A 17,232-nucleotide genomic window follows, 5' to 3' on the forward strand; every position below is an offset into this window, starting at 1 on the left:
CGCGCGGCGCGCTGAGTGTGTTGTACTTCCGCTTTACTTGGCATATTTCAATAATCGGAATTTGGATGTTTGTGAATCGTTCTCGAATCTTCCACGGCCGAATCGCGAATAATCTAAGAATCGGAAATTTTGCACACCTCTAGTTAGAATATGTATAGAGAACTAGATGCGTATGACAGACGAAGGCGACGTTACTAAACAGCCGACATCTTAAAGCAGTAGACTTCTCTGGAAGGCTCTTTTGTAGCGAACCTAATATACTCCTAAAAATATGCTCCATACTCCAAATATACTTCAAAATCTTGAATTAAATCTATCTTTAAATGATGAAACCATTTTAAAACTTTCACATGTAGAAAGTACACAGAATGGAAATTATGGAATAACGGAGCAATTTTAATAACTTTAACAGTGGATTCACAAAATTAAATTAATTGAATGTCGTTTAAAGCTGCTGATACAGAATGGGGACTTGAGTATTTTATTTACCGTTTTGAACTGTTAACCTGATACTGAAATAGTAGTTTGGTTTAGCCCGACTAATGTACGTAACATTAAAAGCGGGGGGTGGGGGGCACATCAATAATCGATTTATAATCGAACCGTAGCCTCTGAATCGTAATGGTAATCGAATCGTTAGGTGCCCCAAGATTCCCACTTCTAAAAATGACCATTATTAACATTCGCAGGCTTATGCTCTCTGTACACTGCCGAAAACAAGATACAGCAGCAAAGCTTGATTAGGACTCCGTCTACCACTGCATGTTACTGTCACTGCAGGTTCTTTGAAACTACCAGTTAAAAAACACCCAAAAAAATCAGGTTTAAAAAAATGCGTAAAACGAATTATAATACGGTGGTATGGAATGAAGACAAAATATCTTGATCATTTTTGGGCCAATGGGCAGTCCAAAAAAAAAATAAAAATAAAAATAAAAAATAAAAACTTCGATTTTTGCCACTAAACAATCCAGGTTGCACCAATTAAAGTACAACACATTGTGAAACTCCTCCCAAGAGTGTTAGTGGCACTTGGGAAATGTCCGTTCTTGGTTATGAGACACTAACATTGAAAAAGAATGAGGTGTGAAAGCAGAGCTGTCACCTAGAGGCAAGAAGCAAAACATTGCATCGCTGCAGTGTATAAGTCCCATAATGACTGGCATGCGGGAGAGCAACATTTGTTCGATATGTTAGTTGTTCAGGTGTACACTGATACAGTGACCTCGTCGCGTGTCACGATTTCACCAACAGCAAAGAGTGTGATAAGAAGGCTCCCTCTAGTGGAATCCGCAATAAAGAAAGCATTAGTACAGTTCAGTTGTATTTAACTTTTAAGGTCAATAAATTTGCATTTACTCTTGTTAATTCTTCTTTTTAATTGAAATTGTTTTGAGAAAAAAAAAAACTTTATTTGAGCCTCTTGACTCATTGGCTGCCATTGACAGCAACGGACATTCAATCAATTTTAACTAAGAAGTGCTGGCACCAGATGATTGCAGTTCTGCATGAAAACAAATACAACTGACTGTTCCCTAACAAACGGACTCCCTATTCTGCAAAAATGAGTGATTCAGGAAAGCACTGACTTGTGAAGGTGAACACAAAGAGTGGAGATTTTAGATACAGCTCATGAGAAAAATTAGTGGTGCATTTAAGATGACTTAAAGTGCTAATCAGTAGAGGTGTGCGAAATTTCCGATTCTTAGATTATTCGCGATTCGGCCGTGCAAGATTCGAGAACGATTCACAAACATCCAAATTCCGATTATTGAAATATGTCAAGTAAAGTGGAACTAAAACACAGTCAGCGCGATCTTCGGGACACAATGAGGAACGGACCGCATTGCATCCCGAGAGTAAACATCATGCTTGTCATTAAGAGTGTGACAATATCTCGATACAGCGATATATCGCGATATTTTGCAACCCGATGGGTTATCGATATGCTCCCGCCAAGAATCGATACTTTTATTTAACATATTGGCCATACAATGGAGTATGGATGCTGTAAACTGCTCAATGTTTGTTGAGCAATTCCTTGGCGGTCCACTAGGGGCGCTCGGGAGTGGCGGTGAGGGTAAAGTGCGCACAAGTTGTCTAGAGAAGAAGAGAAGCTCCAAGTGGGTTGAAAAAATAAAAAAGCTCCGTGAGAACGGTGGAGGGAAAAAATGAGAAAAATATTGCTACAAATCACACATGGGGACACACTTTAGATTTTACACCAACAAGAAAGGAAGCAAGGTGAACAAGGACTCTGCTGTATGCAAGAATTGTCTAAGAAAAATAAGTTTCACTGGGAGCTGGTGACGTAGTGGACACTGGAGTTTGTGAGCTTTGCTTTCATCACTTGAGGTAAGAAAGTTTTGCAATGTAATTGACTTTTTAATTTACATGTATTATTTTGATGACATTTGGTGTTGAATGATATAAAATAAACCAGGACCCTAAACTGGATGAAAATGAATATCGAACAAGCCCACATGAATTTACCGAATTATTTGAGAACCAATTTCCATCTAGTTTACTACACAAACTGTTATTACTGTCATTTTGATACAATAAGCTATAAAAATGGTTTGAATAGGTTCCAAGATATATAAAGTGATGTGCATGATAATTAATGTAGCCTACATATTAAAAATAGGTAATTATTGATGTAGCCTACATATTAAAAATAGGTAATTATTGAATTTTTAATTTCTATACATTCAATTCATATTTTTTTTAATTCAATACTTCCAACACAAAAAAAAAAAAATCAGGATTTCAACTCAAACGCTATGAAGTAGCTAATATTTTTTGTTTTATTTTGTTGTTTTTAAGGTGAGGAAGACTGTGACTGAGCAAGTCTGACATCTTAATTGCTGAAGCAGATAGCGGAAGTGGTCAAATCAAGCAACAAAGTTCATATACGAAGAAAAGACCCACCAATTTTATCATTGCCCCACTCCAAGCTCAACTGCTGACACCTACGGCACTTTTTATTTATTTTTTTATCTCTCCATGCGATATCAGTGGTCGTGGTTGGTTTCCTCTATATGTGCAGGGGCACAATTTGCAGTAGATTTATATTTTACAGCAATGTTGCACAGAAAAGGTGTCACTGTTTAATAAATGACTTAAACAGTATTTTTTTCTATTTTCAAATATCTTTTTTTTTTTTTTTCCGTTTCAACAGTTGTATCGTAGAATTTCATGTATCCAATTTCTGACCAATACATCGATAATCGCTGTATCGTGATATAATCGTTATCGTGAGCCTTGTATCGCGAATCGTATCGTATCGTGAGGTGCCCTGAGGTTCCCACTCCTACTTGTCATTACCCGGCTAATGACAATGCTCAACTCACGGCTCTGGCTCAACTCATGCCGCTAGATAAAAAAACAATAATACCTGACTGCTGCCGACAACCGCTACAAACTACATCCATATCATGTTACGGTAGGCAATGGATATCATATGTATACAGAACTAGATACAAAATGACAGACTCAATGACGTTAGCAGTGCATGTATTGAAAACTAGATGCGAAACGACAGACATCTTCAAGCAGGAGACTTCTCTAGAAGGCTCTGTTGTAGCAAATTTAATTAACTTTTTATCTAAAATACTAAATCCGCAAAATCTTAACTTGACACCATCTTCAAAACAGTTTTAAAACTTTCACATGTCTAAAGTAGACAGAACGGAAATTATGGAATATTGGGAGCAATTTTAATAATAATAATAATACATTTTATTTCTAGAGCGTTTTTCAAAACAATTTATAAATAATAATTTTATAAATAAATTTTAACAACTATAACGGTTGATTCACAACATTAAATTAATTAAATGTAGTTTAAAGCTGCTGATACAGAATGGGGACTTGAATATTTTATTAACCGTTTAGAACTGTTACCTTGATACTGAAATAGTCGTTTATTTAAAGAGCATACGACAGGAGAAAAAAACTCTTAAATGGCATCATTATGTGAATTAGAATCATATTTTGAGACGATTCGACTATATACAACAATTTAGCAAAGCGCAGATGACGAGAAATTAGTCTTTAAATCTGCTGGTTAGCCACGCCTACCATTATACGGCTTTAGCGTCCCCAACAGGTGGATGACGTCAGCGGTAGACTGGGCTCATCGGTTTTACTATTCAGCCCATTGAGGGGGAATTATTCAGAACGAGGAAAACGCGATGAAGAGAGCCGCAAAATGTCATTGTTTCAGTCTCTCTACTCCAATATTTTTACAGGATATTCTTTTTATCCAAGTATTTTTCCCCAATAGCTATATAAATGGCTTGAGAAGGACCAGTCAGCCCGTCGAGGGGGAACTATTCACAACAAGGAAAACGCGACGAAGAGAGCTGCAAAATGTCATAATTTCTGTCTCTTTACTTCACTATTTTTACAGGATATTCTTTTTATCCAAGTATTTTCCCCAATTGCTAAAAAAATGGCATGGTCATGCCAAATAACAGTCTTGTGCTAAATGGAATATGAAATAATAAAAATGCATTTATTCAGGACGACACTGCAAAAATTCCTCCATAATGGTCAAAACTGTCGACTTCACCTTTACTGTCACACCTCCCGAACGATATTTTATGACACCTAAATCGGACATATGCCATTTCCCTTCCCCGGCTTCGGAGAATGTAAACAAACCAAAAGGCGTGACAGCTAGCCGACATGCTAACCCGAACCGAGTGATGTTTCAAAGTCTTCGAAGCGGAAAATCACACATAACTAGCCTCAATTATTTGACATGACGACTGGGTTGTCGATTGTCTTCGCGGATCGGCAAACCGCCCGGCGGAGAGCAATTTACAGTTCGTTCCCCGGAGGAGGGTGGCTGCAGTTGTTGTGCAGCTAACGTGCTGCTAATGTGCAGGAGGAGAGCTTTTTACATGCCTATCAATGATCAAACGTAAGTAGTCCTTTATTTAAAGAAAGTTTGTAGTGTTTACTTTGTAATCGCTGTATTCGTATTTGACATAATACAAAACAAGATGTTTACTCACTTCCTCGTAAGTCCAATGGTCCCACAGTAAATATCCACTGTGAATGGGAACCTTTTGAAACTCCAAAAAGGCGCATATGCCTCTCCCTCATACAGAATAATTTTTCTGCGTGATGCGGAAAATAAACGTATTAATCCGCAAAATCAGCTGAATCCTTCGTCCTCATACACAACAGTACGTTGAATAGTGAAGAGGACGTCTTCTACCGTACACGTCACAGCGCCCTCCTCCTCAATGCAAGACCGAAGCCAGAAGTCACTCATTTTCATGGCGCGGGATTCAAAAAACCTAAATAAATATAGCGATCGCTTCCACACACATCCAAGCGGTCCATATCATTCAGGAGCATAAAATACCGCGTGTATTATGAAATAAACGTGCTTTTTCGTGTCACATGCACTTTAAGCCTGAGAGGCTTTTTGTACAATTTTAGTAACTAATGTACGAAACATTGAAAGCAGCTAATAACTTGGGGGGTTCATGGGTGTCATCAATAATCGATTTATAATCGAATAGTTGCCTCTGAATCGTAATTGTAATCAAATCGTTAGGTGCCCAAAGACTACCACCTCTATTAATCAGTGGCAAACAGGCTTCCAAGCAAGCAACTAGTCAAAGAAGAGTAGACGTGTGGAAGGTGTTTCTGGAACAACAAGGAAAATGGCAATATCAACAAGGTCATAGACGTTTATAGTATTTTTCCTTGGGTTGTGATAAAGTTCAATTTTACTTCAAGTTATGTTGTTTTGCACGGTTTTATTCAATAGTTCATGCACCAAATATTCTCCCCAAATACATTTTTTGCACTTTGCTAATACTGAGTGATATCACATGGTTTGTTGTCATCATCAGAATCAGGAACTAAGTTTATATGCTGCTTACATAAAATCTTTTTTTTTTTTTAAAGGTAGTTTGAAACTGTTTTTGGAGACTGAATGCACACCACTTAGTGTTTTGATTATTTTGTGCCATGAAAGGGAAATAAAGCCTCAGTTTCATCTCAGTTTTATAATCGGGTCTGTCAATTAATTGGAAAAGATTCATTTTGATTCATTTATTGTCTATGTGAGGTTGTAGTCCTCATTCTACATTGTACTATCTAAGACTTTGAGTGTGTTTGGCTTTAAAAGGCGGCATCTGACCCTGAGTGAATGATATGGGAATCGGCGAATGAGAGGATTGAATCGGCTATTGTAAATTCAGATTTGCTGCTAACTGGTTAACCATTAGCCAGTATTTGTGTTAACCACTTTGAACACATCTATAAATACGCGAATAACATGTTTATTTTCACGCTGTTAAGAGATTTAAAGTGCACCTGTGGCACCGTCTATCCATGACAACATGTGAGGGAATTAATTACCTTCTCAGTAGACATGTTCCAATTACTGGTTTTAAGGTATACCGTGGTATGGTATGGTATAAACGTCAGGGTTTCAAAACCACAAAAAATTTCCGTCATACCATCCCTAAGGTATTAGCTATTTTTTGTCCCAAAATGCAGGAAGAAATCCCTCGCTTGCAGCTGCAGGGCTCAAACCCTCCCTACCAGTTGTTGCTCAGTGTCAGTGAGTCAGTTGTGCTACATGATGGCTGGAGAAGGTGAAACTCCTGAGATTTTTCCCTCCCTTCAAAGAAAACGAAATCGGTGGTATCGGAATTCTTTGGCTACAGAAAAGTTACAGACAGCAGCTGCTTAGAAGAGAAGGGCCAACTGACATATAAAACATGTTTGCGGAAGATGGCTGCCGAGGAGGCAATACCTCCAATGTGATTTAGCATTTATACAAAATTAAAGGTTAGTAAACACTGTCATGAACGTTTCCCACCAGGTACAAGTTATCGCTAGCGTGTTTAGTGTGTCTAGCGGTGGTAAAATGTGTTTTTTTTCTTTCTGGCAACTGTGTTGAGAAAGCGTGTGTGTATACTGTAAACATCATAAGAGTCATACACACATGCTTTTTCTGGAAAATAATTCAATTATTTTTGTTCTGATGGTAATAATGTTGAGCTGTGGTTGTGGGTTTAGGCTCATCCAAAGGACTGCATTTATTGTAATTTTATTTAGAATATTTCAGTTTTTTTTTTGTTTTTTTTTTAACTTAACATGCCGTAATTTTCGCACTATAAGGCGCACCCGACTAAGCAACCACCAACCAAATTTGGCATGGATACGGCATTTGTTCACAAATAAGCCGCACTGGACTATAGGCCGCAGCTGTCCTCACTGTATTATGGGATATTTACACCAAAAGATATTAACCGGTAACACTTTATCTGACAGCGGCATCATCAAATGAACCACCATGAAGCTTTGACCCAATTGGCTGCAAAGCTTCATTGCTTCAAAAATTGTCGTTTGGCCATCACTGCTCCCTTGGGGGGGGGGGGCATTCAACCTCTGCTGTCACCTGCTGTCAACACTGTTGTAGTCCAACATGCCTCCTCACATTCACTGCAGCGCTACAAATGTAAATAAGAATCAACATTCATGTTCTGTGCTAATTATTTCTTCAGTTACTGTTCCAGTTTTTTCATTCATTGCTAATTATGGTATTTGGTAACACTTATTTGACAGAGGCACCATAAGACTAATTAGACTAGGCATGTGCCGGTATGAGATTTTGACGGTACCATAACCTTGAGGAAATATACCGAGGTTTCACGGTATTGCAATTATAGCTCCAAAATGTGTTCTTTTGAGATGTATGGGTTAAAAAACAACTTTTTCCAAGATTTTTTTTTTTTATTTTTCAGACCATATTTGCAAATTGGAATATGAATATAACGTTAAAATAAATAAACAAAAACAATTACAAATATTTTAAATAAAATTAAAATCATTAAAACTACCCACAGCCACAACTCAGGTTGCTCAAGATTAGAGCAAGAACAAAAATAATTTCTATAAAAAAGTAAAAACACTTCTATATAAAATCAAAATATATCTACTGTACGACTTTTTTTTTTGAGGGGGCAAAAAGCTCAAGTGAAGTTTCACCATTTTCAGCCACTGTGTCAACTCCAGTCTACATGTCATGCTTTTGTGTTAAAAAGAACAAAGAATTCAGAAGTTATTAAGTTGAAAATGTATTAGTTAAAATGTAAATATTGTGGTGTAAAGGTTTCATCTAAAAAAACATTGGGAGTGAGACCTCTCGTTGTCCAGCAAATGTGCATTTGTGCTTAGCGCAAGATCATCTGTCTCAATTAGCAATCTTTGATGTTATCCCTTTTCCTTCAGTCAAGCTGGTTTCTCAGTGGCCGTGAGATTTATAACCTCGACGAAGTTGCTCTCGCAGCAAAGACTAGGCTAACGTTCGTCTTTGTAAGTTTTTAGTCAGTTTGTATTTTGAATTTGAAAGGGAAATGTGTGTTTTGTTTTTGGCGAACTTTTTCATGGTGTCCATGGATATGACTTCTTCACATTCTGCTGTGTTTGTGCTAATGAAGCTACTCACACGTGTAATAATACTATTGTACAACGTTTTAAATGTATTCGTTTTATTTCAGTTACCATGATTTGAGACATCCACAAATTCAAGAAAAGTACACGTTTGTGTTTGGAGTGTCTTTTTTTGGTTCGCTGGCTGCATAGCAGAATAGCGTCACTGACACACACACAGCAACAACCGGAGAGGGAAGGGTGAGCGCTGCCGCTCCAAGCCATTTCTGGCTGCATTTTTGGGAAGTGTATAATAGCGAATACCGAACTACGGTATGACGGAAAACTTTAGTGGTTTTGAAACCGTGACGTTTTCATACCACGGTAAACCTTGAAACTAGTAACTGGCACATGCTTAAATTAGACAATCATAATTAGCACATGACACTTTCATGTATGCATTAATGAACGCTTTTAACAGATGTCATTTAGTGTTATCCTGCAAATTATCCCACTTTTGAATGGATGCAAAAGATCCAAGCTGGACATAAATGGGGTTAGTGACATAATTTGCCAGATGACACTTAATGACAGGGTTAGGGTTAGTAATGCCCATGATAGTGTCATGTCATAGTTTTGACTGTCTTATGACGCCACTGTCAAATAAAGTGTTACTTATTAACCCAAATAAATCAACAAATAAGCCGCACTGGACTATAATATGCAGGATTCAAAATGAAGGAAAAAAGTAGCAGCTTATAGTTAAAAAATTACTGTACTTATGTTCTAATTAGCTGATTTGGTTTTGAAAGATAAAAATCCTGTTCAATTGAAAGTTTTTTTAAAAATTTATTTTAACCCAGATATCTTAAAGTAACACATTTTAGAGCTGTAATTGCAATACCGTGAAAGCGTGATACTTTGGCATAAGGTTTGCATACCGTCGGAATCTCATACCGGCACATGCCTACCTCTAAGCATACGTTCCTAAAGGCTTGCAGTTATCGTGCCGACTTATTACTACAGAGAAATAGAATAGAAAAATGATCACCGGCAAGCTTCAGATGGAGTTCAATGAATGCAAACAGCACAGAAAAGTAACCCTAATTGTAACCCTAACAACAAGGACACCAAAGTGAACCAAATCCAGTTATTTGAATCCCATTGGAGTTCAATTACCTAGTGACCCTTCGCCTAGCTGCTGCTTCGGCATCCACAACAGTATGTCCAGAATAATGGTCGTCCCCGCAGCACGCCGACCCCATGCCGTGTTCTCGGCGTTTGTTTGAAAACGAGGGTACGGGGGTGGCTTTTCTAGATAATTGTCCCCACTGCCCCCGGGCCACCAAACAAACACAAAAGGATCCAGCTTCATTAAAACCATCTTAGCCAGACATGAACCAAACAGGCTAATTTGTCAGTGATAGAGGCATTGCCAGATTAAACCTATACTGTGGTACATCTACTTACAAACATCTCTACAAACGTTAATTTCAGATTACAACACGCCTCAACGGGAAAATATCGCCTCTTGTTAAGAAAAAAAATCAGCTTACGAGAGACAAAATGATTATACAGTACTATAAAAGATACGCATGTACTTCCTACTTCTAAAATGCTGCGCCATAAGATCCTGCTGCCCTATTGGTCATAATCTTTACCATCATGTTTAAGTAATGCAATTCTGCTCTCCTATGGGCCTATTGTTGATGTTTCAACATGGATGTCGCAGTATAATGACGTGCACAGGCGCAACGGTGTTGTTTTTACAGCGTGTCGACATCTTCGCCAAAAGAGTACAAGTCGATAGGCACCATCGGCCTCACTTGAAAGGCAAGATATGCATACATTTTTTCCCCTTGGCATTATGTTTTATAATCGACTTCATTACAGGTATTAAAGGTTAAATCAGTATATGGAGTGATTCAAATGTATTTGGCTGTTGCTATATTCCGGTTTTACCCAAATTATAAAAAATTAATGTGGCATTTCAGTAGGGCTTGGAACCGATTAGGGCATTTACATGAAAAACGTGTCTCTACTTACGGAATTTTCGAGTTACGAGACTACTTCCCGAACCAATTAATGTCGTAAGTAGAGGTATCACTGTATAGAGAAATAGGGTCGTCAAAAGTATTGAAGTATCTCTACTGAAATACTGTTTTCAGAGATATTTGATTGCAAAAGTGTCGATATTCAGTTATTTGTTTTTACCCGAGTAATTTGTTGTCATGGGTAAATTTAATTTTGCGCTACTCTTGGTAGTAATGGAGGATAATTTAGCATTTTCCTTGTTAACTCATTGGCTTCTATTGTCAGCGGTAGACGTTCAATAATTTCATTTTCAGTTTTTTTATTCATGTAGTATCGAAAACAGCATAAAAGTTTTATTTTTTTAGAACATCAATAGTCAGAGTTGGAAAATTTTAGTATCATTGCAACATTAATAGGAAAGCCTTTCACAGGGTCTTTACTTCTGTGGTTGTGTGCGTTTTTGTGTGTTTTACATGCGTGTGGGTGGATTTGAAGGAATTTGACAGTGAACCCGACGCAACCCCCCGAAGACAGGATTTAACTTTGACAGCTCCGTGAGTGTCCCTGTGCCTCGGTGAAGCTAAAAGTAGGGGGTGAAAAACACAAATGCACTGCCTGGGAGGCCACTGGGATTTGGGGAGAGCGGGATCCACATAAGGGGGAGTTAAAGGAAGGTAGAGATGCTGCCTTAGGGATCGTGCGGCAGATAAACGTGACACGAGGGAGGAGCGTTGGCAAAATTTAGTTCAAAAAGTGACAAGTAAGAAACATGGCTGTACTTTAGTAAATGAAGGTGATCAAATAATCCGTGTTGACAATGGCAGCTATGAGTTCTTGATTAAATTGATGAAATGCCAATGTATTTCTTCAAACGATGCAGAATAGCACTTTCATTTAAAAATAAATTAAAATACCTTAGCCTCAAACGGTATAAAAAAATAAATAATTGAGGCTCTAAGTACATCAAAAGAAAAATTGGCTAACTTGCATTGCAAAGGTCTGTTTGCTTAAATGTTTAAATCAGGTCATTTTCTGTTGATTTTTGCTCACTTCCTGATGATTTTGGGGTATTTCTGGTTCACTTCCCGTGATTTTGGGTGACTGAACAGGACGTGATCTGGGAATTACCCAGTATGAATATAAAGTGACCTTTAAGTTTAAGTTTTAAACCTGAAGTTTGAAATGAATTCCATGTCGAAATGAACTGGGCATCTAGCACAGTCTATGGTATCCAATGAGTTAACATAGACACTATTCTAATGGAACAATTTTGCTAGCAACCTGTTGGTTCTTTTTTTTTTTTTATCTTCCTCTGTCTTAAACAGTGACAACTTTAAAACGATATTTCGACTCTTGGTGGAAACAGCAATAACCTATTGGGATAAAAAGTATTGTCATAGATAACCATTTCAAATTATTGTCACACCCCTTGCTCTCCCATAATTTAATTTATTTCATTTCGAATCATTTATATTTTTTTATTACTCAAAGCTTTGAAATATTAAAAAAAATAATAATAATACAAATTTTCACTTTTTTACTAGTGCTGCACAATTAATCGATTAACTTGTGTAATTCGATGAGAAAAAATATTCAAATTAAATTTTGCTTCTTCGGGTATTCGTTTAAAGTGCCGTTGTAATAGTTAGTTTTAAAGTGTTTGCATTTAGTTTTATTAATTTGGGTGGATACACTGCCCTCTAGTGGCAACAATGAATATGACATAACTCATTTCAAATGGTTGAATCCAGCTGCTCCCTGTTAAGACCAACATTACCCAAGTTTTTATTTGAGCTAATGTTTTTAATGCATTCATAATTTGAGGGTATATTTAACATTTTTTGTGGGAAAATGTGTTGAACCATTTGTTAGGAGCATTGTACAAAAAAAAAAAAAAAAAAAAAAAAAAAAGTTAGCATTTCATAGAATTTAAGCTAGCGGACTTTTGCTATGCAAGTCAGCCAATTGTTCTTTTGTTGTATTTAGATCTTTTTTTTTTTTTTTTTAAAACCATTTCAGGCTCAGCTCTGGTATTTTAATTTTTTTTTATGTTCCTTATCCGATTACTCGATTATTCGAACTAACTAGTTCATCGACTAATCAACTTGAAAACTAATCGATAGCGGCAGCCCTACTTTTTACCATTTAAATACCGCATTTTTCAGACTAAGTCACACCAGACAAAGAATGCACAAAAACAATTAAGTTGCACTGGAAATTAACCATTTTTGGGGGCAATTTTATTAATCAATCAGAAGCCAAGAACAAACAATATACCGTAAAGTAATAATAGTAAAATGGAGAACAAAATGCTAAATAGGCATTTGTTAACATTACATATCAACAGCTTTTTCGCCTAACTGTAGCCTGAAAATACACAACATAACAGGCTGTTGGTGGTTAGAGCAAAAAAAAAAAAAAAATTTAAATAATAATAATACAACAAGTTGCACCAGAGTATGAGTCACAGGCTCAGCAACCCTATGAAAAAATGTGCAACTTATAGTCCAGAAAATACAGTTATTGAACATTTTTATAAATGGATCCTTCAATTAGTTCAATTATTTTATAATGATTTTTTAATTGCCCATCGCAAAATACATGCGGGCAACACTAATGGGCAGTTTGCATGGTGACGCTGCGACACCAAGATGCATCAATTGTGTTGTGGAATGGCCTCACCTTTACATGGTGATGGCGAAAACGGAAGGCGAAGACACAATTTTTTTTTTCCGGCCTCCGAAGTGAAACGATTCGATCGCGGGGATTGCTCTGCAAACATGAATGGAACGCTCTCGGTTCGATAACGTCAGCACTCGCACACGTCACTTTGTGCATGCGCAGTCGCAGGTAGTGAACATTCAAAACAGCAAACATGGTGGAACGTAAGCCTTTTCTGTTTTTTTATAATATTTTCAATTCAAGTACAATGGTAGATTTTAGTTTCTTTTGTTTTGTTGTTACCGTCAACTGCGGCAGACAGTAGGCGTGTTGTGTTGCACAAGTTCTGAAATAAATCATGAAACCCTGACGAAGCTGCCGATTTCTTTGGCGATGTTACCACAATAATAATTGTCACCTGAACTTATAAAGTCGGAGGAGGACCGTCAATATCGTAGACATTCTACGGCCATATTATTGAGCCAGTTCACGGATGCGCACCCCACGCTCATATTTTTCTATCATTTCCATCTTCATTTCAATAGGAAGCGTCACCTTTATCCTTTTTTCACCACCTGCACTAACCTTCTTGGAACGTGTGTCGATTTCTCTCACAAGAAAATCTGCCGTGCGATCATCTGCGGTGTTGTCATGTCGTCGTATTTCGAGCATATCGTCGGATGTAGAAACAAACGGAGAGTCAAATTTTACGTCGCATTTCAAAAAGATCAGGTGTCGAAGCGATCGTATGTTGAGGTACCACTGTATATTTTATGTTTACATTTTTTGAGCCTTTTGAGGCAACAGAAAAAAACCACGTGGACACCATCACTTCGAGTGTGTGGGTATTAAGAGAGTTCCAAAAAAATTGATGATTAGATGCATTGCGATTCGAGACGTGACAATTCGATTACAATTCATAGAGGTTTCGAAACGATGATTTTCCCTAATAACTTTATGACAGCCGTTAGTAGCGGAACGAAATTTAAGACACGTCTGTCGCCCGGACACCTTTAACGGACGCACGCACAACGTTATGATGGATGCCGCTGGTTACCGAGCGAGAGATTTACTCCTTATCAAAAGACTGAAAAATACATTTGGGTATGAGATAGGTAGGGACCCGGCGGTGGCGCTTCTGTGCGCAAGTTATTTTTTAGAGCGAGAGGGGAAGAGAGATAGTTCATTGCTCCTTGTCTTTCAGTTGTCCCACAGTAGGTTCAAGTCGTGTTAATTGGAAAAACTCCCTATTGTTTAGCCGACTCCCGTGTCCGTCCATCAGAGGTGAGTACACGAACCCTCTTGTATTGTTTAGCCTTTATTGTTGTTGTTTTTGAGATGTTACTAGTTAGCGCCAAGTCTATGCTAATTAGTAACTTAGCTAACATATATTTCCCAACCAAGCTGTGCGTTTGGTGGTGTGCATAACTTACTCCAGATGCAAAACGTTTCAAACCAGGATTAAGTACAGCGGTAATACTACAAACATGCGAAATAGTACAGAAATCTGTGAAAACAAAATATATCAGTTATGGTCGTATTTCTAAAGACACTTTGTTTGTTTTCAGAAAATGTGGAATTCATTCTATCAATGTAAATTTTATTTTACCTAGCGGGTATGTTGTCTTCTGGACTGAGGAGGTTGTCAATGTAGAGCCGGGCGGTATACTGAAAATTTACAGTTACCGAAATTCTTCACAATGACCGACGTAATTTTGATCATGTCATTCGGTAATTCAATAAATCAAGAAAATAGTCTTATCATCCCGCTTTGACTCCGTGTTGTTGTGTTCATTCCCCTTTAAGAAAGCAGTCACTGTGCTTACGTATGAAGTCACGTGGTTATCAAAAAGTCAGAGAAACAGAAGCCCGGTAGGCTAACACTAGCGGCTAACGCTACAAGCAAACGTGATGTAGCTTGGCTTAAGGGAGTTTCACCAAACTTTCACCCAACATGAAGTAGAGTCTTGGCGGCATCCAGACGGGCTTTTACCCGCTGTCCTCCCTGGTTCTCACGATTTCAGGACAGAGCGCTTTCAGTGCCTTCTACTGGTAGCCAGGCCACAGACTAACACTAGCGGTTAACGCTACAAATGAATGTGATGGAGTCAGATAGCGGCTGCAACCTTGTCGAAACGGCTGAATTTAATGAGTGGATTGGGCACGGATTGCATCTAGCAATCAGTATGTCACGTTATTTTGTATCTCTCTGTGTGTGTGTGTGATTTCTCTGATAGCTTTTATGAGGGTAAAGCATTCAGCATAAAGTACAATCCAACAGTGAAGCCTATAATATGACCGTTTAATGCGACAGCTATTTTTCTGTATGTGCTTGCTTTATTCTGTGTCATTACTGCCATCATAAAACCTTAAATGTTTCATTGGCATAAGAGCAATATAGCTTTAAGTTGTGTGTCTGTGTGGGTGGTGCATGTGTGCATGCATGTATTAAAAATGCTCTGGGGAGAAAAAAAAAAAAAAAAAAAAGACCTAAAACCTTGAAGTAAACACTTGCAGCCATTAACAATAAATTGTCTGTTTGAAGTATACTGTTCAAGCTGTAAGTCATTTGTGTTACAATGGCATGTTTGCACAGTCGTCGTTTTGATTTTTTATAATGTTGTACATTGTTCAAGTCATCCAAGCTGTTATAAATGTTCATACTTGAATTCTTGTTGTTTACAAAAAATGTTTATATACTTAATGTTTAGACTGCGTGCACAATTGTTCATTCATTTTCCATGCCGCTTTTCCTCACGAGTAAATATGTCAAATTAAAAGCTGGTGAATAAATCAAACGGTTAATTTGCATTTTATGCATTGACTCAGATTTTCAAATCATCTAACAGTCCGCTTAGGCGAATTTATCGTCATTTATTGTAATCGAGGTAAAACTGATCAATTTACCGTGATACGTACTTAAGGCCATATCGCCCAGCCCTATGTCAAAGTGCATCATTGGCTGTTGCCTTGTAAAACTGCACTGCCCCCTAGGGCCTGGCATGAAAACGACATCGTTTTCACTCGGAATTGCAATTGTTCGAATAAAGACAGAACCATGTAAATGCAAACATTTATCGTACTCTTGGAGCGTCATCATGTAAATGGACCCCGATACTACAAATGGATGTCAAATGGGGGCCGCAATATATTATCCCGTGGCAATAATTGGCCTGTGGGTCGCAAGTTTGAGACCCCTGTCCAATATGAATGGGGGGGGGGGGGGGGGGGATCATAATTTGTGGATTAAAGTTTTAATAATTTGTGCGGTCAGCAAAGTTCTTCTAAGTTTAGAGTCTTTTTATACCCAAGTATTTGTACTCAGATTTACTCAATACTTTTGTCAGCAAAAAATGCAGTAAAATCAGTAGTGGCTTGACAAGAAAGATAGTTATCACCGTGATACACAAGCAGTGATTTAGCGAAGTTAAAGAAAAAGGTGAACATACAATGCGTACAAACTCTTCTTTGTCCAAAAACATTATTAACACTACTACTACTACTACGAAGGCATGTGAGCAACCTCCTAACTTTTCACTTTGGGCGTTAGCATGTGGCGTTAATACAAAACAAACAAACAAAAAGGTACATGTTAGCTTACCCAAAATGATAAAAGTGTGAAACGCGCTCGAAGTAAGGACCGTAAAAAAAAACTTACCAATTAACCCACCGACCATGAAAGCGAACGCCTGGAACAAAAGCAGTATAACTCCTACTATCACCAACTTTTTGGTGCTCATGTTCTCGATAATTGCTCCCGCCATTGTGATGGGAGGAAAAATAGACGGAGTGGCTCCTCAAAAGATACGAACTCGTTGCATCCACGATCAGTGTGCGAAGGAAAAGGCAGCAAAGTGGTGGCTTCGCTCCTGCCTTTCAACTTCGACGGAAGAAAAAGAGAAGGAGGAGGAAAAAAGGGATCACATGACCGTGCGACGCTCGGTTTTATCCCCCAATGAGCACCAGAGTGGCGGGGAGAGGTAGTGTGGAGCTCCGCCGCAGGTTAGCATGCCAATGGATGCCTATCATAGCGTTTCTGTTGTGTCGTTCCTATTTAAAGAACCTTGTATCAAGTCCCAGATCATTTTGTTTTGGACTTCATGACCTACATTGCAACACTAGCTCCCA

General features: G+C 38.0%; 1 protein-coding gene across 1 annotated transcript in view; it reads right to left on the bottom strand.

Moving 5' to 3' along the window:
• wls (Wnt ligand secretion mediator) overlaps positions 1 to 17,032 on the bottom strand; it is a 62,682-nt gene extending 45,650 nt beyond the window's left edge. Inside the window, exon 1 of the mRNA XM_057858454.1 lies at positions 16,763 to 17,032. Within this exon, the coding sequence (XP_057714437.1) occupies positions 16,763 to 16,868 (106 nt within the window). The 5' untranslated portion in view covers positions 16,869 to 17,032. The remainder of the gene's footprint in view (positions 1 to 16,762) is intronic.
• Between the last annotated feature and the right edge of the window lie 200 nt (positions 17,033 to 17,232).

The sequence above is a fragment of the Corythoichthys intestinalis genome, chromosome 14 (genome assembly GCF_030265065.1).
Source record: "Corythoichthys intestinalis isolate RoL2023-P3 chromosome 14, ASM3026506v1, whole genome shotgun sequence".
In the NCBI taxonomy this organism is placed as follows: Eukaryota; Metazoa; Chordata; class Actinopteri; order Syngnathiformes; family Syngnathidae; genus Corythoichthys; species Corythoichthys intestinalis.